This window comes from Macrotis lagotis, chromosome 3 (assembly GCF_037893015.1).
Source record: "Macrotis lagotis isolate mMagLag1 chromosome 3, bilby.v1.9.chrom.fasta, whole genome shotgun sequence".
In the NCBI taxonomy this organism is placed as follows: domain Eukaryota; kingdom Metazoa; phylum Chordata; class Mammalia; order Peramelemorphia; family Peramelidae; genus Macrotis; species Macrotis lagotis.
Window position 1 is genome coordinate 294,709,010 of NC_133660.1, and position 27,055 is coordinate 294,736,064.

At 40.3% G+C, this 27,055-nt stretch overlaps 1 protein-coding gene across 1 annotated transcript in view; it reads right to left on the reverse strand.

The window, feature by feature from the left end:
- Nucleotides 1–2,059: 2,059 nt before the first annotated feature.
- The window catches only part of P2RX3 (purinergic receptor P2X 3), a 38,892-nt gene continuing 13,896 nt past the window's right edge, over nt 2,060–27,055 (reverse strand). The window contains exons 3-12 of the mRNA XM_074231508.1: nt 26,578–26,649; nt 25,562–25,625; nt 24,167–24,260; nt 23,722–23,799; nt 20,168–20,309; nt 18,914–19,050; nt 5,372–5,465; nt 4,883–4,948; nt 3,882–3,959; nt 2,060–3,099 (exon numbers count right to left, since the gene is read on the reverse strand). Coding sequence (XP_074087609.1) covers nt 2,977–3,099; nt 3,882–3,959; nt 4,883–4,948; nt 5,372–5,465; nt 18,914–19,050; nt 20,168–20,309; nt 23,722–23,799; nt 24,167–24,260; nt 25,562–25,625; nt 26,578–26,649 — 948 coding nt within the window. The 3' untranslated portion in view covers nt 2,060–2,976. The remainder of the gene's footprint in view (nt 3,100–3,881; nt 3,960–4,882; nt 4,949–5,371; nt 5,466–18,913; nt 19,051–20,167; nt 20,310–23,721; nt 23,800–24,166; nt 24,261–25,561; nt 25,626–26,577; nt 26,650–27,055) is intronic.

The window sequence follows — 27,055 nt, forward strand, 5'->3', positions numbered from 1 at the left end:
ATTACTTGTCTAACCCTGAACAATTTGCTAAATCTCAGGTCTCAATTTATCACTTATAAAATGAGGGAAGTCTCTTCTATCTCAAAATCTCTAATCTGGTCATCTTTTTAAAAGAATGCAATGTGGGTAAAATAGGTACATTTAGGATACTCTGTTCAAATGTCACCTCCGACACATCTTGGCACTATCATCTCAGTAGAATCACATAATCTCCCAGCATCCAAAGGCAACTCTATAAAATTCCAGATTGTAGAATAATATTGATCTACACACACAGAAGGAGTTTGCTACACTGATACAATTACAGGTCTGACCAAAACAAAAGCAGACCCATTCCTGTGATAGAAAAGATAATAACTAATAAGAACCAATAGGATAATCATTAATAACCAATAAAAACCAAATATCTTCCCCATCAAGTGTCAAAAAGATACAGAGTTCTTGCCTTTCTTCTAATGCTCTGGTTTTATAAAGCTCAGTTTCTTGAAGGAGAAAACAGATAATGAGATGAGATGAAATTTCTTGTTTTAGAATCCACCATAGAAGAAGTTATTATGTGCTTCCTTGGTTTGAGTGGGGTATACATTCTTTGAATTGATTGCCCAAAACTGGGAGTGGTCTGGGTATAGATGATCTGTCCAAAGGAAACATGATATCACTCTCAGGCCCACTTTTCCTTGTGCCACTCAACCATAGTTGATTGCTACCCTGAGGAACACCTTTGTGGGGTATTTTAACTGTGATTGTCTTTGGTCTAAGAGAGGCAACCAAATGACCATCCTTTTATTAATAATGTGCTGGCTTTATTAATAAAATTATTAAATGACATAGAAAGTTATATCTCTTGGAATTTTGTATTTGTCACACCTGTGACTTGAGCAAGGTCACACAGAAGAATTAGAATTTGAATTCAAGTCCTTTAATTACAGGTTGAACACTCTTTCCACCTTACTTGCCTTAATTTCTAGAAAATAACAGATGCCATTTATATAGCACTTTAAGATTTTCATAGAACTTTCCTCACTTTGTCTCATTTGCTCCTCATAACAACTCTGGTAGATAAGTGACATCATTATCCCAATTTAGCAGATAAAAACTGAGGCTCAGAGAAATTAAATGACTTGCCTAGGATCACACAGCATAATTTGAATTTGAGTATTCCTAAGTACAAGGCTAGTGTTTTTATTTATTATGGCATGCTGTCTAATGGAGTGATAGACTAGGGAAAAGTAAGGGCATTGGAACATCCACTTTTCTGCAAGCAGCCAAATGAGGAAACTTATCTTAGAAGACAGTTTGACGAGTGATTTCCTAGGATTATCTCCTCTACTCTGGGTTCCTTTAAAAAACCAAAAGATATATATCCCCATCACCTGCCCAGCCATGCAACATTGGTCAGGTCTAGTGACTTAACTTATTGCTTCTTTCCTGGGCAAGAAAGAGAAGAGGTAAGAGTACTTTCTGTACAACATTCTTGCTCTAGGTTGGGAATCAGGACAGGAAAACCATTTTCCTCAAGACACTACAGTGAAGGTGTCCCAAATGTCCATAGATTCCCAACCAGAACCCTTATAAAGACTGCCTCCAAGACTCTGAGGGTCATTAGCACACTCCAGGGGTTTGAACTTTGTTTGGCCTAATGGAATATATATAGATTAGATGTTGATACAAGAAACCTCTTGGTCAGGTATAGGCTGAATCAAATGGCCTCTTCCCTCTTTCCTATTGCCCTGAGAAATGATCTTCATGATGTTAGTTAGTGATCCCTGCTCCCAAATATCTTCCCTATCAAGTGTCAAAATGTCTGGAAATTCACCATTCAAAAATCACTCCTTTGACTATTAAAGACTTTAAAAATATTCAAGAATCTCCTATCAACCTTTGGGAAGGATCACTATAAATTATCATCAGCTGCTGACCCATTCAGGCATGGAATAAGAACCTTATGAGGGCAAGAACCTGTGGAACTGAAACATGGAATAAATGCTTGGTCTAGAAAGGAGATCAGAAGTAAAGTTTGGATAATTCAATGCAACAAACATTTATTAACCACCTAAAATATACAAGTCACTGTGCTAGGTACTGGCTGTATGGAGACAAAGCTAACAGTCCTTGCCCTCAAGGAGCTTACATTCTACTGAGAGATCCAACATGCACAAGGATAAGTAAATACGAGGTAACATGAGCAGGGAGAGAATACCAACACTGGGGGAAGTGGGAATCAAGGGAGAGTTCATAGTGGAGGGGTCACCCAAGATAAGTCTTGAAGAGAAAAAATATTGAGAGGCAGAAATGAGGAAGAAGTATATCCCACGTATGAAGGACAGAGGTGGGAGAGAAGATGCCAAGTTGAGACAACAGCTATTAGTCCAGTTTGGCTAGAAAGTAGTATGCATGAAAAGGAGTAAAATAAAAACTGAGAAGGGAGGTAGAGGTCCTTAAATGACAGACTTAGGAGTTTGTATTTTATCCTGGAGGCAATAAGGAGAAATTAAAGCTAAGGGAATGACCTGGAAAACTTCATTATTGTTCTAGGAGTCCACCTTGGGCACCAGTATTTCTTCTTTGTTATTATCAGTTCCTTTCCACAATGAGCGCATAATAATCCTCATGACATATAGGGAAAACAGAAAAGAACATCACAATCAAACCAACTAGATATTCTTCACACAAGAATGGGTAAGGGGATCGAAGGTGTTCTTAGGCAGTGGGGTGAGAAAGACTTCAGCCTCTGAGATGGGAGTAGTACTAGCATGGAAGAAGCCTTGGGGGATGACAAACTCTCAGTGAGAGTGTACATAGCCCTAGCAGGGAGCATTGCCTATTGGTTGCCACACTGGGAGGTCTAGGAACTAGGTTACTGTCTGTCCTAAAGTGAGCCTCTTCCCCCATTCTGCCTCCTCCCCAGTGGAAAGTTCACTTATGAGGTATAAATTCCTGGGGCATAAGGTTAATGATAAACTGGAATGAGGAGGCCTAGTGTCCAATGGAGAAGGCTCCAGAGTCTGTGGATTGCTTTTCCTCTCTGCCCTCCAAGGCCTGGTCACTGGGGTACATGGGGTTGATAGAATTGGTAGATTGCAGGGTTGTCTCATTCACCTGGAGAAGATAGGAGGAGAAGACAAGAACCTAATAACTTTTTGGTACAGTATACATCTGAGCCCAGGGATCTAATAGGAAGATTGGTTGATAATGCCAATAGTGCACATATAACCTTCAAAGTTCCTTGCAGATCCTTTTCTTTGTCATGACCCACCTATAATTACACCTCTTCTTTCCTCTCAATGAATGTTCTCCTATCAGGGTCCTAAAGCTAGATATTACACCAGCATTCCCAAGACAGTAGGGGACAAGGTTCAGAAGATGTTGCCAAGGATGTAACTCATTGACCTTTTGGCATAAAATCACATTTACCCAAGTCTTAGTTTTTTTCAGTGCTGAAAGCTCCAGGTAAATTATAGCACAATGCAACTCTCAAGATTTTTCTAGGAACTTGCACAATATAGGGAAACACACACAGAGAGACACACACCAGGAAAGCAGTTTTACTGCTCTGCCATGATGAATTCTCACCTGGCTCTTTTACCTTCCCTTCTGCCGATAAATTCAATTTGACAACTATAGTATTAGGGCAGTCCAGTTTGGAAATACTAACCAGAAACCTTGGGGCTCTTTGATTTTAATTTCTGTTCACAGATAATGGGGGAGAAGTTGATAGCCTTACTGAGGCTATTGGCAGTAGTTACTGTCTCCCTGTCCCCTAATTCTCTTGGCCTGATTGTGTTGTGATTTGGTCTTTGAGAGGCTCTGATAGGAACAATCCTTGACTTTGGCCCTCCTCTCATCTCTTGCTTTCCTCTAGCCTCTTTTGAGGTTCTTACCTCTTCAAACTTCTTGGCTTTGTACTGGTCTGCACCCTTTAGGAAGTTAAGGAGAATGATGTCACAGAGAACGGTGCCCTGGAGGGAAGAGAGATTTTGATGAGAGTAGCTCCCAGAATCTACACCTGCTCCTAGAATCTACACCTAGTATAGGTAGAGGCAAGGGCAGGGATAGAGCATGGGGAGGACAGAAAAAAATCAGGTAGAAAACAACAGAAGGAACAGACCACCACAGAATCCTATTTGATTAATAGCAACTCCTTTCCAGAGTGACAAATTGATAAAGCTCTTTCTTCCCAACTTGCAGAGAATGCAAGTATTCGTGCTCCCATTTTATGGAAACTTGGAGATATAAAATAATAAAAGGCACAGAGCTATAAAGTGGCAGAGATTTCTTTTTGACTCTAAATCTAATAATAATAATGTTTGTCTTTCATTTTCAAAGACCACAACATCAAAAAGGTAATGCCATGTGAATTGGATTTGAGTGAGGGGGGGACTGTACTGAGTCACCAGCCTCACTTTCTCCTCCAGAGCCATCTGGATCCAGTGGCCAGATATGAATCAGGATGCTTGGAGATGACCCTGGAAGCAAAGCAATCAGGGTTAAGTGACTTGTCCAAGGTCACACAACTAGTAAGAGTCAAGTGTCTGAAAACTGGATTCGAACTCATGTCCTCCTGACTCCAAGACCATTGCTATCAATGTGCCGTCTAGTTGTCCTATGTCTGTTTATGGAGGTGAAAGGATAAACATGGGTAGAGGCAAGGAAAGAAGGGTCATGCCCATCTTACCAAAACTCATTCTAATGACAACCCAGTCAACAGAGAGGACTGCCATGTGAGATGCCACTATTAAGACAGACAGATGCGTAGAGGACAGTTGAAAATTTGCCTTACTTGTTTGCTTTAATGCCACCATGAAGCCCCAGAACAGAGGCTCTCTTCCCATCCTAACCAGAACCTTTGGAGAATGCTCAGGTAGCAGTAGCCTTGACTTACCACTCCCACTGAGGTAAAGGCTGCCACAGAGCTGATGATGGTGGGTATGATGTTAAACTTGCCAGCCTGCGGGCACAATGTGAAATGGTGAGCTCAAGGGGAAAAAAATGAATGCTAGAGGGTATTTAATAAGAGGTCCTCTCCTCAGAACAATCCTATATAGAATTCAACAGAGTTTAGATCCCACTACAGGAATCCCGGGGGGAACTGAGTTATCCAGAGGTTTATTATACTCCTTTCCTGAAGATCCTCTTTTTTTTTTGTTTGTTTTTGCAAGGCAATGGGGTTAAGTGGCTTGCCCAAGGCCACATAGCTAGGTAATTATTAAGTGTCTGAGGCCGGATTTGAACTCAGGTCCTCCTGACTCCAGGGCCAGTGCTCTATCCACTGCACCACCTAGCCGCCCCCTGAAGATCCTCTTGATTTTTTTCCCATAGTCCTTGAGCATCGTCCCTCACCCTCCCACCCTCATCTGGTTTGAAAACTCACATTTCCATACACTAGTACATCAAAACGAATGCCAAATGCTTTCAGGAGCGTCCGGTACTCACTACCATTCTCCATCTTAAAGTACTTGGCAAACCTACAGTCCAAGAAGAAGCAAAAAAAAAAAAAAAGTTAATGGACTCAATGGCACACCCTTCTTTGACCGCCATCAGGCCTCTCAAAATATTTCTCTCTGTTTAGTGAGGTCCTCCTCATCCTGGGTCATGCCAATATAGAAGAGAACTCTACGACGTGCGTTCTTGGCCGTAAGGGAAAACATTACAAGTCATCGGACATCATGGAAAAGAATGTGCCCTTGTATTATATGAAGGAGAAATAGTTTGAATCAGATGGATCTGAGCTGAAATCCAAAGACTGTTGTTTAGACCTAAACCAGTCACTTAAGCTCCTTGGGGTTCAGATTCCTATAAATTGGGATGATAATATTTACACCACTTACCTCCGCAACTGAAGAAAGTATTTGATAAACAGTTAAGCACTATGGAAATAGGAACTGTGAATGAGTGTTTGTTGAAGCATCTCTGCCAGTCCCAGGGAGACCTGGGAAGCTAGAGAAATTCATATTTAGAGCTTGTGCTTTTCCCATATCTTAGAGTTCCCTGTCTTCCTTAGTCATCCAGTGTTTTTATGCAAGGTACCTCAGCACAGGAGGAAATGTGTGTGTGTGTGTGTGTGTGTGTGTGTGTGTGTGTGTGTGTGTGTGTGTGTGTTTTAAAAACCTAAATAACAAAAGGAGCTTCCATTGGCATCGTGTTTGTAGTCCATAGTTCTCAGTCCGAAGAAGAACACTGTAGACTTTTCCCTGATTCCCTCAGGGAACAGAATTATTCATACCCTCCACTAGGAAATCATTTTGTATTTATTTTATATTTCCTGAATGTATTTATATGTGAATATGCTTTAACCCTTCCCCCACTTTAGAGTGTGAGCCCTTGAGGGCAAAGACTAACTCACATTTTCTATTTCTGTTATCTGTACTTAGCAAAGTGTCTAACATACAGTAGGTACTTTATAAGTGCTTGTCCCCAGGCACAGTCTCCAGAACAAAGGAGGCAAAACATGCCTCTCAAGATGAACCGAGGAAATAATGAATATTTTTTTTATTTTTATTGAGTGGTTGCCAACTTGAGATGGGAGTCCACTCCAATAGTTGCAATTTTTCCATCCTGGAGATATGCAATAGATCGTTTTTTTCCCTTAGGAAAAGCTTTTAGGCTTTAACTCATCTATTTACTTCCTTTTCTGGGAAGAGATGTTGGATTAAACAGTGTCCAAGATCTAATCAACTTAGACATCCTGCTTCTAAGGTTCTATTCGCTTGAGAATAAGCTCCTTTCTAATGTTTAACATTCTATGTTCTGAGATCTTTTTCCAGCTCATATAGTTTATATTCCAAGACTTCTTCCAGCTCTAACCATTCATGTTCTCTATGGACAACCCCTGCCTGGAATTTTCTGCTCTTGGATCTTCTTCTAGCCCTAACATTCTGTGTTCTTAATTGCTGTCCAGGTTCTAATATTCTCTTTTCCAAGGGCCCTTCCAGCTCTGACATTCAATGATTCAGCATTTTGGCTGAACCAACCTTGAGAAACCTAATTTTGAGCTATGCTATCTAAGGATCTCAAAGCACTCTCAATTCAGTGTCCACTGCATTGGAGAGGTTGGAGGTAAGATTTTTTTCCCCCTCTGTTAGAAATAGGGAGACCGTGCAACATAGACAGTTAATGATGGAGATAAGACTAGGAGTTAGACCTGCAGACTCTTAGGCTGTGTGTGTGTGTGTGTGTGTGTGTGTGTGTGTGTGTACATATATATATATATATATATATATATATATATATATATATATACAGCCATAAAAATAGGCCATGTGCCCAGCTTTCAGACTTGCTGAATGAATCTGTCAGTGGCCTGGACACTGTTTATCAGAACAGGGTGAAGAATGGTGAGCTAAATTTAGCCTGGCAAGTAATGGGAAAGGAATGAGGAGAAACATCAAAGGGAGATTTTTTTTTTTCTCTAGTACCTGTCTTCCAAGAAACTCTTTTAAAGTCATGCCTTCATTGATTCTTCCCACCCTAGGGAGAAGTTAGCAGGAAGCGTTATCCTCCTATAGGGAAAGGAGAGAGGGAGAGCGAACAGTATACTATTGAGTGAGGAAGGAAGGAAGGTCCTCTGTTCGGCCTGGTGGGAGGAGGTGCGGGGATGATGGTTCACTGAATGTCAGGGCTGAAAGCATATTTGAAACCATCTAGTACTTTTTTCCAAGAGGAGAAAAATGAGGGGAAGTGACTGGCCACTATCACACAGCATATTAGTGACTGAAGATGAAAAGAACTTGGGTCTCATAATTCCCAGGCCTGGGTTCTTTCCATTACCCTATGTTGACATCACAGGATCACAGAAATAAGTTGGGGAGTATCAATCAGGCTTAGCTTACAAATTGGGGAGGGGATGCCAAGTTTCCAGGGAGAGCAGGTAACTTTTATTCTTTCTTTGACTGTCTTTTGTACCCTACCTCACTCCTTTCCTCCTTCCCTTAAAAATATTTCTTCTTTTGATAAGAAATGAAACACTAGCTTCCTTCAAGGCTCAGAGCCAGAAGGATCTTTATTGACTCACCCACTTTCTTGTGTAACTTTATATATAAAATTATATATCTTACATGTGTATATCTTATAGCAACTTAGCTGTGAATGCGTGGTTTCTAACTCCCAGACTATAAGAGGCTCTGAGGGCCGGAACTTTTTTTTTTTTTTTTGCTTTTGCTTCTGTGTCCTCTAATGCTGTCCCTGGAAGATAGAAGTCACTTAATAAATGTTTCTGGAACATGGCTAATATGGAAATATATTTAACACGATTGTATCAGATTACTCATTGTCAAGGGGAGAGGGCAGGGAAGAGAGGGAAGGAGAAAAATATGTGGAACACAAAATCTTAGAAAAAAATGAATATTGAAAACTATTTTTATATAAAATTGAAAAACATTAAAAATTAAAATAATAAATGTTTGTGGGATAGCATGAATGAAAAAATGGTTAAGGCCTGCACATGTCCAATCATTTTGTCTGCCTCCTGACTTTTTTTCTTGCCCCAGACTGGGCCCTGGGTTGGGGAGCCATGACAATATGTCAGCTTGGTTTTATTGCCCTCCCTTCCAAGAACAGTGATCATGGTAATTCAAGTTTTCTACCCCTCCCTTGCTATCCCCCAAATTTCAAACTGCAGAGCACAGAGACCCAAAAAGACAAGTTAAGCAACAAACTTTTTTCATCAAGAAAGCTAACTGGGTGCTAGTTCCAGGCTCCATCACGGAAGGGATGTGTGATCTCTCTGATCATTGATCTCTTGATCTGTAAAATGAGAGTGCTAAGCATTGTAACCTTTCAGTGTTCTCCCAGTCTAAGATTCCTGGTTCTAAAGTCACTCTAGGTCTGATATCATGTCTTCTAAGTTCTTTTCAGACTCTGACATTTTCTAAGATCCTTCCAGGCTCAGACAATTTGTGTTCTAAGATCCCTTCCAATTCTAAATTTATTTTTAAGGCTCCTCCCTTCACAAACATTCTATGATCTGATGACCAAAATGACCAAGGAGGGAATTCCACACTTTTCTTGAATGCTTCACATTGGTATTCCCCCTTTTTAGATTTCATTTTTTTTGGTGGGGTGACTTTTCTGATTTCCTCTGAGCTACTCTTTATGAGAAAATCCAATATGAGAGAAATTGATTCCTTCTGGGATCCCAGACAAGGCAAAATATTTGGGAAGAGTGAAGCAGCTGGCTATACCATAAATTGAGAGCTATAGGAGGGGTAGTTGGTGAGGTAGGGGTGGGAGCTCCTAGTGAGCACCAGAAAAAGGACTGTTCTTATCACCTGGTGAGGTGGGAGAGCCCTTGCAGTAGGGACTTGTGACAACCCCAGAGATGTTATTGAGAGAAGCAGTGGGATGGCTGTGAATGGGACAGAGCTGCCACTGTTGGCAGAGAACTGGAGACTGGTGCTTGCCAAGACAGAGTCCTATGAAGGGAAGGAAGACTTCTGAGGGGCCCACAGCAGGTATCTGGAGCTACAGAAGGTTGGGAGCCCTCACTGTTGGATATAGTGGTGCTTGGAAGCTGTCCAACTCACCAGGACCCACAAACCAGGGCTAAATTGGGCCTGGTAGGCGGTCACACTGGGGAAAGTAAACAGCAATTACATTTCTTTTAACCCTTCTATACCCAGGCAGGGTCCCTGGAGGATACTAAAGTGGGGCTATGTTTAGCAATTCTAGAGCCTTAGAAGTTGGGGGCCTCTCATGCTACTAGTAGTACATGTATGTAATAATATAAAAAATTCTAATTGAAATAATAAATCATTCATTGAATGAAGCAGCATGGTGGCCCACAGAATAGAGAGAGACTTGGACTTGGAACCAGGAGACTAGAATTCAAATCCTATTTGAGACACTTCTTAACTGTGTGACTTTGGGCAAGGCATTTCACTATTCTCAGCGGGAATAATAATAACACTTAGCTAATAGGGTTGTGAGGATCAAATAAAATAATATTTGTAAAATACTTTACAAACCTTGAAGCATCAAATGCTAGAGATCACCAACTAATGTTTTATATATAATATTATATACTATGCTATTTATGACACAATTAATCATAAATATTTATGTATCATAATTATATAATGGTTCTGTGACTCTGTGTGTTTGTAAAAGAAAGAGAGAGAGAGAGAGAGAGAGAGAGAGAGAGAGAGAGAGAGATTGATTCACTGGGTTAACATGAAACCTTTCCTTTGTTGACTGTCTCTCCTTTCCTCCCTTATACTCCCTTGGCTATCTCTAGTTAAGTCAGTTATCTTCCCTTAAGTCCTTCAAATAAAAGGGTCCATGGCATTAACTGGTCCATCTCATTCTTCTGCAAAGCCTTTTAAGTCCTTCTAACAGACCCCTCAGTCTTGTGGGGCTGAATATGATTTTAAAATAATAGAGCTATACATGACGGCCATTTTAAGGGCCTGGAATTCCTAATAAACATATATCCTAATAAACATATACACTTTTAAAATCATATAAGTTCGGAACTGGAAGGTTTTCAAAAATCTGGAATATAGAATTCTTAGAGCTGAAATGGGCCATGGAATATGGAATAAAGTATTTGTTTGGGTGGATGAAATGTCAGAATTGGGAAGGACCTTACAATGTAGAATATTAGAGCTAAGAGGAACCTTAGAACATGGCATGACAAAGTTAAATGGGACTTTAGAACCTAGATGATGGAATTTCGAACTGAAACAAACCTTAGAAGCTGTCAAGTCCAACTCACTCATTTTACAGAGAAGCAAACAGAGGCCCAGAGAGATTAAATAATTTGCATGGTAACAGTGAACTGAGGCAACATTTGAACCCAGGTCTTTCTAACTCTTTAAGTCTGGTACTTGCTTTACTGACATGCTGCCTTTCATGGAAAACAGAATGTTAGGGTGGCAAAAGATCTTAGAACCTAAAGTCTAGAACCTAGAACATCAGAGCTAGGAGACACTATGTTTTGCCCAAGGTAAAAATGACAAGTTTAGGATTCAAATTGAAGTCATCTCAAGCCATGTTCAGAATTCTTTCTTCCAAATCATTATGTCTTCTCTTCTCACTACACGATGAGAAAATTGAACCCGGAAAAGTTCAAAGTCCAACAGTTAGTTGTAGAGTTGGGTCTACTCACGTCTCCTGATTTCTGATCTAATGCTCTTTTTTGCTGTTCCCTACTGTTTCATTTCTATCTGCTTAACCATTTCCCGTCCCAAGTACTTTTCAAAAATATGTGCAATGTTATTGATCTAATTTTTCATCACTCCAGTGATCAAATTCTCTTATTTTATGGATGAAGGAACTGAGGCATGCTCAGAAGCTAGTGAGCATGTAAAACAAGATTTGAACCCAAGTCTTCCTGACTTCAAGTTTTGTTCTATATTTACTATGCCAGGCTTCCTAAACAGTCAGTACCTTATTTTTTTCTATATCACAGTGCCTAGGTGAAATACTTGAATCCCCTTTTTGCTGATGGGAAAAATGAGGCTTTGAGAGATTATGTATCTCTCCTGTTACCTCATCCTAGTTCCTTGATGGATAAACCCACAAATCCCAAACACTGGCAGATCCTACAAAGTTGGAAAGCATTCAAGTACAGACCTATCATCAGAGGATTGTGGCTCAACATGGAAAGGCTCCCAGCAAGGTTAGAATCTTATCAGCCAAGAAACTCTCCAAACTTGTCTTTTATGTCACTGAGGGGGGCTGCAATCTTCTCTGGCAGAGGAAATACCCATGCTGATGAAATCACAAATTCTGGAAGTATTGAACCGTGTAAATAAAAATCATTCTGTGAATTTCCCTGCAAGATTCCCGACATCTGTTTAGAAATGTTCCATCAGGTGAGCATCCCGATGTGTGGTGGGGAAGAGTGGTATATGTGTGTGTATGTGTGTGTGGGTGCTTACTCGAAGCCTGGTGCCTTGGGCCTAGAAAACTGCTATGTGAGGTGGTAACAAGCTGCCATATTCTACTTTCAAGGGAAAACTTGGGCGTTGAGCTGGTGTCTCCAAGCAGACGAGGTGTCATTCACGGCAAAGCTTTTGCCTTTTGGAAAAGGAAATTTGTCATTTGGAATACACTTTTGGGGCTTGCTAGTACAACAGCAAAAAAAGATATACTGCTCTAAGATTGAGTGATTTGCTTTGAGAAGAACAGGCTGCTGACTCCCTTGCCTTAGAGAAATACTCCAAGTGAAGGGTACCCATGAAGTCATAGGAAAACAGCTCACTCACTTCTCAATGTTATTTTTTTTTTTTTAGGTTTTTTTCCAAGGCAAATGGGGTTAAGTGGCTTGCCCAAGGCCACACAGCTAGGTCATTATTAAGTGCCTGAGACCGGATTTGAACCCAGGTACTCCTGACTCCAGGGCTGGTGCTTTATCCACTGCACCACCTAGCTGCCCCTCACTCACTTCTCTATGGGTGAGCCCCACTGTCATTGGTGGAAGAGAATTCAGAGCTGTAAGGGACCTTCAGAGATGGTCTTGACAACCCCTTCATTTTACAGATGGGGGAAAAGGGGAAGACTGATGGGATCCTAGATTGAGAGTGAGAAAAAAATCTTAGAAATTATTTAGTTCATTTTACAGAGAGAGGAAACTGAGGATTTTTAAAAGGAGAACTTTAGGAGAAAAGAAGCAAATCAGAAGGAAAAACTCATCTTCATTAAACAGAAGAGTCCATCAACTGCCTTGAGCACACCCTATGCTCATGCAATTCAATCTATTATACTTTGTTGACTGTCCATTTCCATTTTATTCTCTAGACCGTGTTTTAGGACTATATGTCTCTGCTCTCCAATGCATCTTCTAACTAGTTGCCAGATTGGTTTTCCTAAAGCTTATCTTACCTACCATGCTACTGGTCTGCTCAAGGGGTTTTTTTAAATCTCATGGGATCAATTACAAATTCTTTGGCTTTTACAGACCTTCCCAACCCTGTTGCAGCCTCTCTTTCCAGAGTGATGCACCTTCCTCTCCACACCCCCTACTATGGACTCTCCATTCCAGACAAGTTCTCTGCATACCTCTCCTCCCTCTGTGCTTGGAATACTCAGACCTTCACTTCTTGGAACCTCTCAAGTCCTACAAGACTTGGTGCAAAAGTATCTCTGAAAAGATACTATTTCTGATTCCTCCAATGCTTTCCCAAACTCCAGCAACCAAACTTATTTTATATTTACCTTAAATAAGTTTCACATTTACTAATCAGTATAGATTATAGTAACTATTATATAGTATGAGTATTATAGTAAATGTGAAATTTACTAATCTGCATAGATATGGTTTCCTTACCAGTAAATTGTAAACTCCTTGAGGAGAGGGGAGTGTTTGTTTTTGGTTTTGTATACTCAGTACTCAGCAAAAAGTAGGTGCTTAATAAATATTTGTGGAATAAAACATTGACATGTGCTGAATTGGGGATATGTGAATTTCCCCAAGAAACAAAGTAGGATTCTGTTATGTTCATTGTGCTTAATAAGGCAGGAAAGTGACCTGGGGCATCTTAGAAATATTTCCAATAATAAGTTGAAACCAAATAGGATTTTTGGCTCATCCATTATCTTACAGGAAATTAAATGAAACTGGACTATTTTGTTCTATTTTGTTTTCTGCCAAGTCTTCTAGACCATCCAGGGTTTTTTTTAAATTTTTTTTTTAACAAGTATTTGAATCTGACAAAGGTTACTGCAGGCACTGATTGCAAGACCATACTAAAAGTAGCCTGCTCACTGGTAAAAACAGCCTGGATGTGATTTTCATGGAAATTAGCCATATGACTGCTCTTAACCCAGACAATATGGATGCTGGATGAAGAAGAAAGAAAGAAAAACCCAGATTACAAAAAGGCTAATCAAAGCAAAGGGCAAACTTTTTCTTCTCCCTATCAATTGGCCTTAGATCTTGCTGAATGGGATGTATTCGAAGAGAAACCAAGCAGTGCCAAGCTTTATTGCCTCATCAAAGCTGCTATGGTTGGCTTCTGGCGAAAAGACATTGCTTTAGAAACATTGATCACACAAGAAGCAATGAAGCACCCAAGAAGAAGATGCGAGTTTTGTCCCAGAAATCAAGAAAAGGAATCCAAAATTTCAAGTATATTTTTTTTTCTACCTGTGAAAATTAGAGTCTGAAGAATAAAGAAATTAGACCCTGATTTTGCTGCTACCGATTTGGGTACTATTGCAGAAAGTGCCAGGCCTACATGGGTCCAAGATCTCATTTCACCCTCATCTGGCCGCTATTACCTTTAAAGCTGGAGGACATTCCAGCTGTAATGAACTCTATCCCTGGAGTGGGGGTGGGAAGATATAGGGGAAGAGAGCCTAGGCTGGGAGTCAGGAGATCTGGGTTTGAAGTCTTGGTTTTGCCACTTATAGCCTTGGCAAAGTCACTTAATCCCTCCCATGCCTGTTTTCTCAACTACAGAGAAAGACAATGTGGCACAGTGCATAGAGAGGTAGTCACAAAGCTAGTAAGACCAGGGCTCAAGTTTTGTCTCTGTCACATACTAGTTGTGTGACCCTGAACACCTCACTAAAACTCAGGGCTCTATGCCTCAAACATGAGGTACTCCCTAGTGTGACCTGAACCAAATTAAAATGTAATTGGAGGGGCAGCTAGGTGGTTCAGTGGATAGAGCATGGGCCCTGAAGTTAGGAAGACCTGAGTTCAAATCTGATCTCAGACACTTAAAATTTACTTAGTTGTGTGACCTTGGCCAAGTCACTTAATCCCATTGCCTTGCAAAAACAAAAAATAAATAAACATAATTGGAAAATATTTAACAACATGAATAAAAAGGTACAAGAAGCAATAACAGAAAGGCACATGTCATTCCAAATTAACTATAAAATGTATAAAATAACAGGGAATCAAAATAAAAACACAACAGAAAATAGATAATACTAATATGTGTTTTTCTAAGTCAATATACCCTTCTTGGGAATTCTTATGAATGATTTAGGTACTCCTGCTTCTATTTGAATTTAACACCACTGGTCTATGACAATTCTGTAAACTGTTCAACAGTGATTTGTTTTAAAGGAGGGTTTCCTCCACCAGGAGTTCTTAGTCCAATGAAAAAGGAGGGAAAGAAGGAAGGAAGGAAGGAAGGAAGGAAGGAAGGAAGGAAGGAAGGGAGGGAGGGAGGGAGGGAGGGAGGAAGAACAAAAGAGGAAAGAAAGAAAGAAACAGGAGAGAAAAAGAAAAGAGAGAGAAGACAAAGCTAAAGAATGAGAGAGAAAAAGGAGAGGGGGGAAAAAAGAAAGTAGAGAGGAGAGAGCTAGAGAACAACAAAGGAAGAGGGAGGAAAGGGAAAGAGAAGGAGAAAAAAGAAAGGAAAAGAAATGGAGTTAATATTCTTGCCTAGTTGGTCCCATCAAATAGGCTAATGAATGTAAATGTGCTTTGCAAATTGTAAAGCTATGCACAAGAATAAGCTATTATGATAGCATACCATTCTAATCTAATCAAACCTAGCATAATGGTTATAGAGCATTGGCCTTGGAATTATGACAACATGAGTATGGATCGTACCTTGAACACTTAGTAGCCATGGGCAGCCCATACAAACTTTGCTGTGCCTCAGTTTCCTCATCTTTGACACAACATTGTTACACATGGCTGCTTCTTAAAGAGAGCTCAAGATCTAGGAAGTATTTTGTTCCATACCCAAGAAGGAGAAGAAAAGCTATCCTAAACACCTTGGAGGATCAGAAGATTTAGAGTAATTCCTCTAGTTCAGCCCTGATTTTTTTACTGATAAGGAACCAAAGTGCAGAAATCAAGTAGGAATTGGTGGAACCAGATGAAAAACCCCTATCTTCTGGTTTCCACTCCTAATTTCTCTATAATATAGATGAATTCTCATTGAAATAAATTCCTACAGGGGCAATTAGATGGTGCAGTGGATAGAGTATCAGCCCTGGATTCAGGAGGATCCAAGTTCAAATCCAACCTAAGTCACTTAATACTGTCTTAGCTGTGTGACTTTGGGCAAGTCACTTTACCTCACTGCCTTGCAAAAAACAAAATAAAAAAAGAAATCAATCCCTGTCTCCCATATCTCTGCTAAACTAATTCTCTTCCCTTTGTGGTCTCATAGAATGTCAAAGCTTGAAGGGACCTCAGAACAGAAAACATAAAATGTCAGAAATGGATCTTCTAGTCTTCCCCTCTCTTTAGGAAACTGAGACACAGAGAGGAGGATTGACTTATCCACCATTCTACAGTAGGAGAGCTGGGATTAAAACACAGACCTTCTGACTCCAAATACAGAACTTTTTAAAGGTTTTCCTGATCTCACAGCTATGTCTGACTCTGCATCCCCACTCCCCACACCACCCTTGCTCCTGATTCTGCCTTCTGGAACCAAGTAGACTAAGTCAAAGCCTTCTTCCATAGGACAACTCTTAAAATTCTTGAAGAGACTTACCATATCTCCCCACCACCACCCAGGCTGCTTTAATCGGAATGGGAGCCCCCTCACCACCCCATCATCCTAATTGTTTTCTTTTGGATAATCTCCAGCTCATCAGTGTCCTAAAATGTGACTTCCAGAAAGGAATTCAGCTCTCCTGCTGTAGTCTGGCTAGGGCAGAGGAGTGTAGGACCATAGGGGCCTTTATTTTGGACACTAGTCCAGTCTTCATACAGCCAGGGAGCAAATTAGCTTCTTTGTCTTCCATGTCAAACTACTGACTCCGAGAAAGCTTGAAGTTCACCAAGACTCCTATTATTATCCATCCATCATCTCTATGCCTATCTCCCCACACACCCGTACACCCACACAATAACACCTCAGCTAAGAGGGATGATTGAAGAACATGGTGTTCTAACTAACCAAATGGTTCCATAAACCAAGGGTTAATACATTTAGATAATGACAATGGTCAAGACCATGACTGAAGGGAGCATGGCATAGGGATGAAGTGACCCACATCTAGAGAGTCCTGGAAGACAATCACATCCGACTTAGCAAATCTCTCAGTTTTAGACTTTTAGCACAGCACTCCTCCAACCACAAATCTTCCCATCTGGATCCCTACCAAAACACTTGGAAAAAGGCCCCAGGATGACAGAAAGCTAGCTGATTGCCCAGGCTAGTCTTGCTTGAGGGTGTCAGTTAACGGGAGGCTTTCTGGAGGCTGTTATATGTGTCTGTTGTTGACATCTTCATGGCAGAGAATCACAGACATTTCGAGCTTGAAGGGACCTTAGCAGGCAGGCCTCTGTTTCTTGGCTCTCTCACTAGCTGCTGAGCATTCTTAAAAAAAGGACTTTCCTTTATAACTAGATATGGTCTGAATCAGACAATGTTTGTGAAGCTCCTTGAGCTCCTGGTTAGCTAGCCCAATTTAATTTCCTTTGTATTTATTAGAATGGGTAGTGGTGCTATATATTCCATGCTATCACTGAGATTGGGGAGAATCATACTGAAGTTTCACTTCCAGAAATGACATTATCTACCACATAATTTGTTGCTCTTATTACTAGGAAACATAATACTATGATTTCAATATCTTAAGCATCTTTCTTGTAGAATGTATAAAGGGTTATCCAACATCTCCTTGAGGTCATTGAGGAGCCAAAACATTAGGAAGCTCTGGACAATTAAGGGGAGAGGAGTCTGAAAATTGCCTGGGTTCTTCAGTTATGTGAACCAAGAGTCAAGTAAAATCAACCTAATTCCTCTTTGACTATTTGGAGTTCACTAGCCCAGCCCCACCCCCAAGGCATTTCTTCTTCTTTAGGTTCAACATTCCTAATTCATGATTGTCCTCTAAAATGGTGCAACCTTGAGCAAGTGATTTTCCTCTTTGAACTTCATTTTTCTTCTCTGTAAAATGAAAGAGTAGAACCAGCTAGAGCTGGAGTCAGGAAGACCTGAGTTCAAATCCCTCCTCAGACACTTACTCTCTGAGTCGCCCTAGTGAAATCATTTAACCTCTTTGCTTCACTTTTCTCATCTATAAAGTGGGGACTATAATTACTATAATTTTAAGGTCATTGTGAAGATAAAATAGGATGATATTTGTAAAATGCTCTGTGAACCTTAGAGTAGAATAGATGGTAGTTATTATTATAATTGTGATTTAGGGTATGCAAAGTGTTGTACATATATGAGTTCATTCTATCCTCACAGGCTTATGAGGTAGGTGCTATGATTATCCTCACTCAATAGATTAGGAAACCAAAGCTCAGAGGGATCAAGTGTCATTCTCAGGGTCCCCTTCCACTAAGTGTCTGAGGCAGGATTTGGCCTCAAGTTTTTCCGATTCCAAATCCAGTATTTTGATCTTTCATTTTACAAAGGAACCAAGTCACATTCATTTCACTCCCAGGTTAACTCACTCTCCAGGACTCCCCAGTAACCTGGCCCCACTGAAAAGATCTCCTGCCTTAGGGCCTGCTGATGGATGAGCCCTAGCCTCTTCCTCTCTTTGACCTTCTCCACCGCAAGTATTATCTTCCCCCTTTAGAATGTAAGTTCTTTGAGGGTAGGAACTTCCTTGTTTGCTTACATCTGTATCCTAAGAAGTTACACAGAAGTACTTGGTTCTCTCTCTCTCTCTGTCTCTCTCCCTCTCCCTCTTTTTCCTCTCTGTCTCTGTCGTCTCTCTCTCGCTGTTCTCTCTGTCTCTGTCTGTCTATCTGTCTGTCTCTCTATCAGTAGAGCATCATTCTTTTCATCCAAATACAAATATATAAGACATTCCCAATAGCTAATTGTAAAAAGACACTGATGGTTTTCAAAAGCAGAAATATAAACAATCAGCAGCCATATGAGAGACGGTGCCAAATCACTAATAAGAGAAATGGAAATCGATCTCAGGTTTTACCTCCCACAGACCTTCCTCTGATCCTGTAGTTAGAGGGTCCTTTATTATCTATTGTCAATGAGGATGAAGCTATGTTCCGATCCCTCCACAAACTTACCTGAAGTTGTAGCCAGGAGAGACATTGTTCTTCTCAGAGATGCCATCTAGCCGAGTAAAGGAATATTTGGGGATGCACTGATCTGAGGACCTGTCCAAGTCACAGATCCAGCCAATCTTAATGCCCAGGACTCCTCCCTGAGGAAAGAAACCAGACATCAGAATAACAAGGAGTTCAACAATTATATGGTGTTTAAAGTTGGCAGAACACTTTAGAGATGTTATCTACTTTAATCCTCATAATAACCCTGTGGGAGAGACTCCATTATTACTAGTCTATTTTACAGATGTGGAAACTGAGGCTGAGAGAGATTATATAATTGGTTCTAGCTCACATAACTAAATAAGTATTTGAGCCAGAATTCAAACCCAGATCTTCCTGATTTCATGTCTAATGCTCTGTCTAACCACTGCGGCACTTAGATACCCTAAATATATGTATAAAATAAGAAATTGTTACTAGACCAATGATTATTATTATTATTATTATTATTATTATTATTATTTTGGCATAGAGAACATTCAGGTAGGGAAATACAGTTTGCCCCCACTCAGGGTCACATAACCAATGTGTGTCAGAAATGGGATTTGAACTCACATTTTTCTGGCTCCATAGTCAGCTCTGTACTATACCCCTGTCTCTTATAGTATGAGCATTCCTCATATTTTCTCCCAGATTCCCAGCTCTCCTGGAAGTAATTAGGCAGCATCTTCTCTCCTTTCTTTAGGTGACAAATTGTAAGAAAAGGAAATAATTTATCACAGGGACCTCAATAAAAAAGTCCCATAGCTAGCAGAGGCTTCATGACTCCCCAGCTCACAGATCTGGAGGTCTTGGTCTACCATCCATATTATATGAGAGAAAAAGACACAGGATATAATACCAAGGTATAATCTGGCATAATCCCTAGCAAATAATAAGTGTTTAATTGTTTCTTGATTAGCCTCCATTGTCTGTAGCACCATATTTTTAAAAATATTCTTGGACATTTTTAATGACTCAACCACTCTCAAGACAAGGTGTCTTGTTCCTGTCCCCACTGCCCAGTTTGGAAATCAGAGGCTGAGGCCCAGGAGTGCTAAATGATCTGGATGAAAGATTCCTGAAGAGTAAAGGAAGAGGTCGGGCTGGGCTCTTGTCCCGGGTTTCTGGACCACTTTCACTCTTCAGAAACCCATTGAACCATAAAGTCATTGGCTCCAGACAATAGAGGAAGTACTGACACCACATGAGTTAAGAGAATAGAGTCCTCACTGTGTTGGCGAGCTTGGCAAAATCTTGCCCTGCAAAATTGACCACGTCGCCCACTCGAAGGATGGGGCAAAAGGGGGCAGTTTCTGGATGGAAATGACATTTCTTTAAGTCTGCAGAGGTGAGGTTGGGTAACAAGTTTCCCCTGGAAAGAAAAGAAAAAAAGAGGGGGGGAAAAAAAGAGAAAAATCAGGGGTGGTTTGACAAAGCACAAAGGGAAAAATTGGACTTTGACTTTAATATTTCCTGGGGTGTGAGGTATCCTAAAGGATTCATATGATAAGACTAAACCAGAGACTGCTATGCAGTCTGAAAAAGAGTTCCTAGCAAAAGACCTGAGACCAGAGGACAGAAATATTGGGTGGGTACTGAGACTGAGAACATTCCTACTCTTATCACATTGGGATAAAGACCAGCTAGGGAAGGAGTAAAAATCAGAGCCCCACCCCAACCCCTCTCAATTTCTTTCTCAGGACTCAGGAGAATGGAAGGGGGGAAAAAAAGGAAAATAGATGTGAGTAGTCATAGCAGGTAACCTGTAGATTTTTAAAAATTTATTTAAGGCAATGGGGTTAAGAATGATTTGCTCAAGGTCACACAGCTAGGCAATTATTAAGTGTCTGAGGTCACATTTGAACTCAGGTCCTCTTGACTCCAGGGCCAGTGCTTTATCCACTTCATCACCTAGCTGCCCCCAACTGTACAAATTTTCAGTCAATTTAAAGACAAGAATAAATCACAGATGGGATGGATATAGAATATTGGAGTTGGAAGGACCCTTAGAACACTGAACATCAAAGTTAGGAAGAATCTTAGAATGCAGAGCATTGGACCTGGGAAGGACCTTAGAACAAAATGTCAGGGTCTGATATAGCAGAAAATATACTGGCTTAATAGTCAGAGGACATAGGTTCACAGTCTTTCCTATGAAGTTTCCTAGCTGGGTGATTTGAGGCAAGTCTCTCAATTTCCTTGTTGTCCGGTTGCCTCTCTGCTGGGAAAATCAATCATCATCATTTTAGGTATTGAGCTAGATGATCTCTGAGATCCCTTCCAACTGTAGAGCTATGGTTCTATGAATAATCTGGAAGAGATTCAAGACCTAGAATCTAGAATGCCAAGCTGGAAGGAATCTTAGAACATGGAACACCATACTGGACTGAGTGAGTCTTCTCGAGGAAAGTCTTTTGACTTAGGTCATACTTTATGAATACCAGATTTGAGTCTAAATCCTCTCTTTTTCTAAAGTCAGAGTACTTTTCATTATGCTACACAGTCTTCTTTTAAATCAAGTCAGAGCAGTCAATACCATGGACAGATAATTCATACCAATTTCTTGGCTTTATTTATCTGAAACAAAATAGTCTGTGAAGATGTGTTTGTGATTCAATAAATTTGGGGAAAAATGTGTAAGTATAGTCACTGCCTTTTTTTAGTCCCATAGCTCACAAGAATAGCTACAACTGGGGAAGGACGACCACAACTTTGCTCTTGATGAGGACATGGGATTCCATTCTTCCTCTTAGTAATTTTTTTTTGTCATGGTACAGTGGAGAGTGCCAGGCTTAGGATCAGGAGGACTCATCTTATAATGTTCAAAACCAGTCTTAGACACTTAGCTTTGTGACCCTGGGCAAGGCACTTAACCCTGTTTACCTTCATTTCCTTATCTGTCAAATAAACTGAGAAGGAAGTGACTCCAGTATCTTTGGCAAGAAAATCCCAAATGGGGTCAGGAAGAGTCAGACACTGAAAGACAAATGAACAAAAACTTTCCACCTCACATGAGACCATGCCACTTTCTTTCCTGCCCTGGAATTATACTCCCAAAGTCCTTTAGCTTGATGCAGTTCTCTGATTAACTTCCCTCTCTTGCTTTCAGTAATTGAAGTTTGAGTACAAATAGCCATTGACCAAACTGAACTGAATAGAAGATCATCCAGCCCCCACTCCTAGAATGACTACACCCCTGGCTGAATGCTCTTTTAATGGACCACTCCCTATTCCCTACCCTAGTCATAATTACCCCCAGGATACAAGAATTTCTAGTTATGCCTCTACCCATAAGGCTTGAATTTAAGAAAATTCTAGGAAAGCATCCTAGGAAAGGTCCTATCAGAATCCTATCATAAACCCTTTAGCAGAGTTCATCATTATCCTTAAGCCCTGAATGTTTATTACACTAATTTAAGGAACCATTAGAGATTCATAAGAATTTTCTTGGCCATCATGTCACATATCAGATAACATGTAACATGACCATATCTATATATTTCTTTTCCATAAATAGCTAGAGCTGGCACAGTGGGTAAGAGCTTTGGACTGGGAATCAGGATAGATCTGAGTTCAAATCTTATTTACCCTGAATTCAAATCTTGACCATAGGCAAATCATTTAACCTTAGTTTCACAGGTTTTAAAATGGTAATTTCTTCCAGAGTTATTTTGAGGATCAATGCAGACTATATATATATACACATATATAGATATATGTATATTTATTAAATATATATTATATACAGCCATAATTTTTTGTTGTTCTATCATTTATCAGTTTATGTCTGATTCTTTGTGACCCCGTTTGGAGTTTTCTTGGCAAAGACACTGGAAAGATTTGCCATTTCCTTCTCCAACACATTTTGCAGATGACAAAACTGAGGGAAATAGCGTTAAGTGATTTGCCCAGGGTTATACAAGTAGTAAGAGTCAGAGATCAGATCTGAAATCAGAAAGATGAGTTTCCCTCATCCAGGTGCTCTGTCTACTGCTTAATTCAACTGCCCCATCAAATGTATATACATAAATATAATTATATATATATATATATATATATATATAGTAACAAATATTAATGTTATTACCTTGATTAAATACTTTGGCAATTTGAAGCCTATCTCGTTTGGAGTTGGAAGGTCTTGATTTTAATCCTGGCTCTGAGCTATGTGGTCAAAGCATCCTTAAAATGGGAACAATAATACTTTCACTACCTTCTTCACAGAGAAATTGTAGATAAAGTGAAAAATGAATCTTAAAATCCAGTGTAAATGTGAGTTGTTATATATAAATCAGGACTATGGGTCCCCAAATCTTTGATAATCATTTAGAGGTGGTTTGAGCAAAAGCCCCAAGGGAAGCCTAGACTGGAGAAGGATGTGAGAAAGGCCTCCCTTACTCAGTCTGAATGACAAGAAAGGGCAAAAAGCACGATAAAGGAAGCAAAATGAATGTGTCCAGGTGTACCTTTCTCTTGTGTCCTATCTAGCTCCAACTTTCTAGATACCTGAGGGAGTTGGGTAAGGAAGCTATGGATCAATTCTAAGGGGGATGATTAAGAGGATGGACTGTAATCTAGGTGGAAAAATTAGGAGAAGGAAGAGTAACCTATGGATCAAATTTTAGGGGGAAGGCTAAAAGGGAAGAAGGGAGAAATCTGTTTATGGGGTTTTAGGTAGGAATGATAAGAAAAAAGATGGAATGAAACTTCAGACTTGGTTTTAAGTATGGAAGATAAGGTGAGGAAGCTGCTGATTAGGTTCTAGATATACACCAAAGACTCACTTCTCAAAGTTGAAGAGAGGGAAGCGGATGCTGTTTTTGATGAAGATGGTGAAGTTCTCAGCTTCCATCATGACAGGCCTGCAGGATGAAAGCAGAACCCTGAGTGCCTCTTAGAGAAGTAGGGAAGCCCATCCCCTTACCTGGATAGTGATAGGGAATCGATCCCCCAAAGGGTAGACAGACATGGCCCCAACCCTGTAGAAATGGGGCATTTCTGTCCTAAAGGAAAAACCTTTCAGAACCTCTGCCCTGGGGTGGTAGTATTCAGAGAGGAAAATGAAGGAAAGTCAATAGGCAGGCAAGGGAAGCCCTCCTGTTCCCCAAGCCTCAAGAACAGGGACTACCCAGAACATCTACAAGACTGCATGCTTGGAAGTCAGATATGTCTGGGGCCAGCTCATCTTCTTCCAGCTCATTCAAGGGGATCAGGAAGCTCAGCTCTTACATCTTGATTGTGTCGATCTCCACAGGGCACCAGCCTTGGACCTCACAGGTTCTCATCATCGAGCTATAGTTCACACAGCGGCCAGTGAGAATACCTAGGAAGGAATAATGATCACATCACCTAGGGATCCATTCCCTTACCTTTTCCAACCTCTACCCCCCACTATTTGAGCTAATTAGAATTACCAGAACCAGCCAAACCACTGGAGAAAAATAATTGCTCAATTTTCATTTGTATTTACACCTCAGAAATTGGCCAAAGCTACAATTTGGACTGGATTAATTGTTTTATTGATTGCCTAACCCTTAGAAAATACTAATATATAGATTAAACTTAAAAATTTGTCATGGGGCGGGGGGCAGCTAGGTGGTATAGAGAATAGAGTACCAGCTCTGGAGTCAGGAGGAAAGTGAGTTCAAATCGAGCCTCAGATATTTAATAATTATCTAGCTGTGTGACCTTGGGCAAGTCACTGAACCCCACTGTCTTGCAAAAGCAACAAAAAAAGTTCGTCATAAATATGTGTGTGTGTGTGTGTGTGTGTGTGCATACATACACACACATATAATGTTGTGGAGAACCAGTTGTTAAACATTTATCAGGACACCATTGGACAGAGTCTCTATAATAAGAAGACAAGCTGGGCATCAGAAGGAAGCAGAATTATAACTGAGGAGATTTTCACATCTGTCTCTTCCTTCCCTGTTTTTCTAACTTTGTTAGAAAATGAGAAAATATCATCTATGTCTAGAGAAGGAACTGGAGTTTAAATGCAGACCAAAGCTTAATATTTTCAATTTTTAATTTTTTTAATTTAATTTTTAATTTTTTTAGTTTTTGCAAGGCAAATGGGGTTAAGTGGCTTGCCCAAGGCCACATAGCTAGGTAATTATTAAGTGTCTGAGGCCGGATTTGAACTCAGGTACTCCTGACTCCAGGGCTGGTGCTCTATCCACTGTACCACCTAGCTGCCCCCATTTTCAAATTTTTAAAAGTTATCTTATGTATTTTTTTCTCTTTCATTTTTTTCTCATTTCAATTTTGTTATTCTTTCACAACATGATTAATAAGGATTTATGTTTGACAGTTTTATATATGTACATATATAAAAATAATAACCTATGTTAGATTGCTTTCTGTCAGAGGAAAGGGGAGGGGAGGGAGAGATGGAGAAAAATGTGCAACTCAAAACCTTGTAAAAACTGACTGTTGAAAACTATAATTGCATATAGTTGGAAAAATAAAATCTAAAACGTAAAGAAAAAAATGGATAATTTACTACCTGATCCCCTTCTGCCCCAGCTTGTGAAAACTATGCTTGGTTAGGGTCTCCCCACCATTAGCCCTACTTCCCCAGGATCCCCAAGCAGCAGCATTTTGGGGAGGTCCGCTCACCTCCATCAGTGAAGCTCTCTGCCCGGCAGTCCTTGTCCGTGGTACAGGCGTACTTCTCTTCATTCTGCAGATATCATCAGGAGGCAGATGCTTTGATGGAACACCCCTTTATCCCTCCTTTCCCGCTATCTCTCAGAACCCCTCAAGGAGTCGGTGACCAGCTCCTCACTTTCCTCTCCAATCCATTCTTCATATAGCCAGCAACGAGTATTCTATATGTTTGACCGTGTTACTCCTTTGCTCAAGCAATATCAATGTCCTCTTATGGTCTCCGTTCAGTATTTAATGCCCTTCAGAGTTAGGCTACAATCACTCTTTGAAGACTAATTTTATGCTTCCTTTACAGTCTGCATCCCAGCCAGACTGGTCTTGTTGTTTCATGTATCATCCACCTCTGCACCTTTTCATGGACTGGCCACCATGCTTCAATGATCTCTTGCCTCACCTCTGCCTCTTTGAACTCATTTCCTTTAAAAGCTAGCTTATGGGTCATATCCTAGCAGAAGATGGCTACTCATAGATGTCATTAGCACACACACACACACACACACACACACACACACACACGCACACGCACACGCACACACACACACACACACACACACACACACACACACAGCTCACAGGCTTATAGTCGAGATAAATGTGGCAAACTGAAGTAACTGCATCTTGTAGATTCAATCCTGTACCCTGCTTCTCTATAATCTCCTTTATACCTTATTGTGGTTTCTTGGTTTTGAATGTTTTCTCTTCTTCCCCTGCCTCTTGCTTTTTCTGGCCCTTTCAGCTTCACAGTGCATCTGGACAAGTCCTTAGTCTTGCTTTACTCACATGTATCTACATTTACAGGAACTTCTCTCCTCCAATTTTATTCCTTCTTCCAGTCTACGCAGAACTACTGTCCCTATTCAGATAACTTAAACATACCCTTCCTCCCTTAGCACACTAATTTCCTCCCTTTATTATCATTGTAATTATCTCTATTCCTTTCCTTCTCCACCTGCACCTGCTCTTACCTCTGGGCAGAAACCTTGCCTCTGGTTTTCTGTGATAATCAACTTGGTGATGATGACAAAGACAGAGGTCCCCTTAGGAATAGGTGAGAGAAAAAAATGCAATCATAGTTAGAAAAAAACCCTCTTTGTAACCTTTCACATTATAGTTTCTAAAGAGTTCTTATAGATATCCCTGCTTTTGATCCTCTCCAAATTCCTGACTTTGAATTCCACCTCTTGTATTTACTAGCTGCAAGAGTATCAGTAACTTACTTTCCTTCTTTGAGCCTCAGTTTCCTCTTCTGCTGAATGGGAATAACAATACCTGAGATATTTGCCTCACAGGTTGTTTTGAGGCTCAAATAATTATATTTATGTTGCATTGTAAATCTTAAAGTCCTTTGTAAATGTCTACTACTGCTGCTGTTCATATCAGGTAGAGTAACATTCTTGTCTCTTTCTAGTAGTAAGGGAAACACTGAGGTCCAGAAAAGTTTAG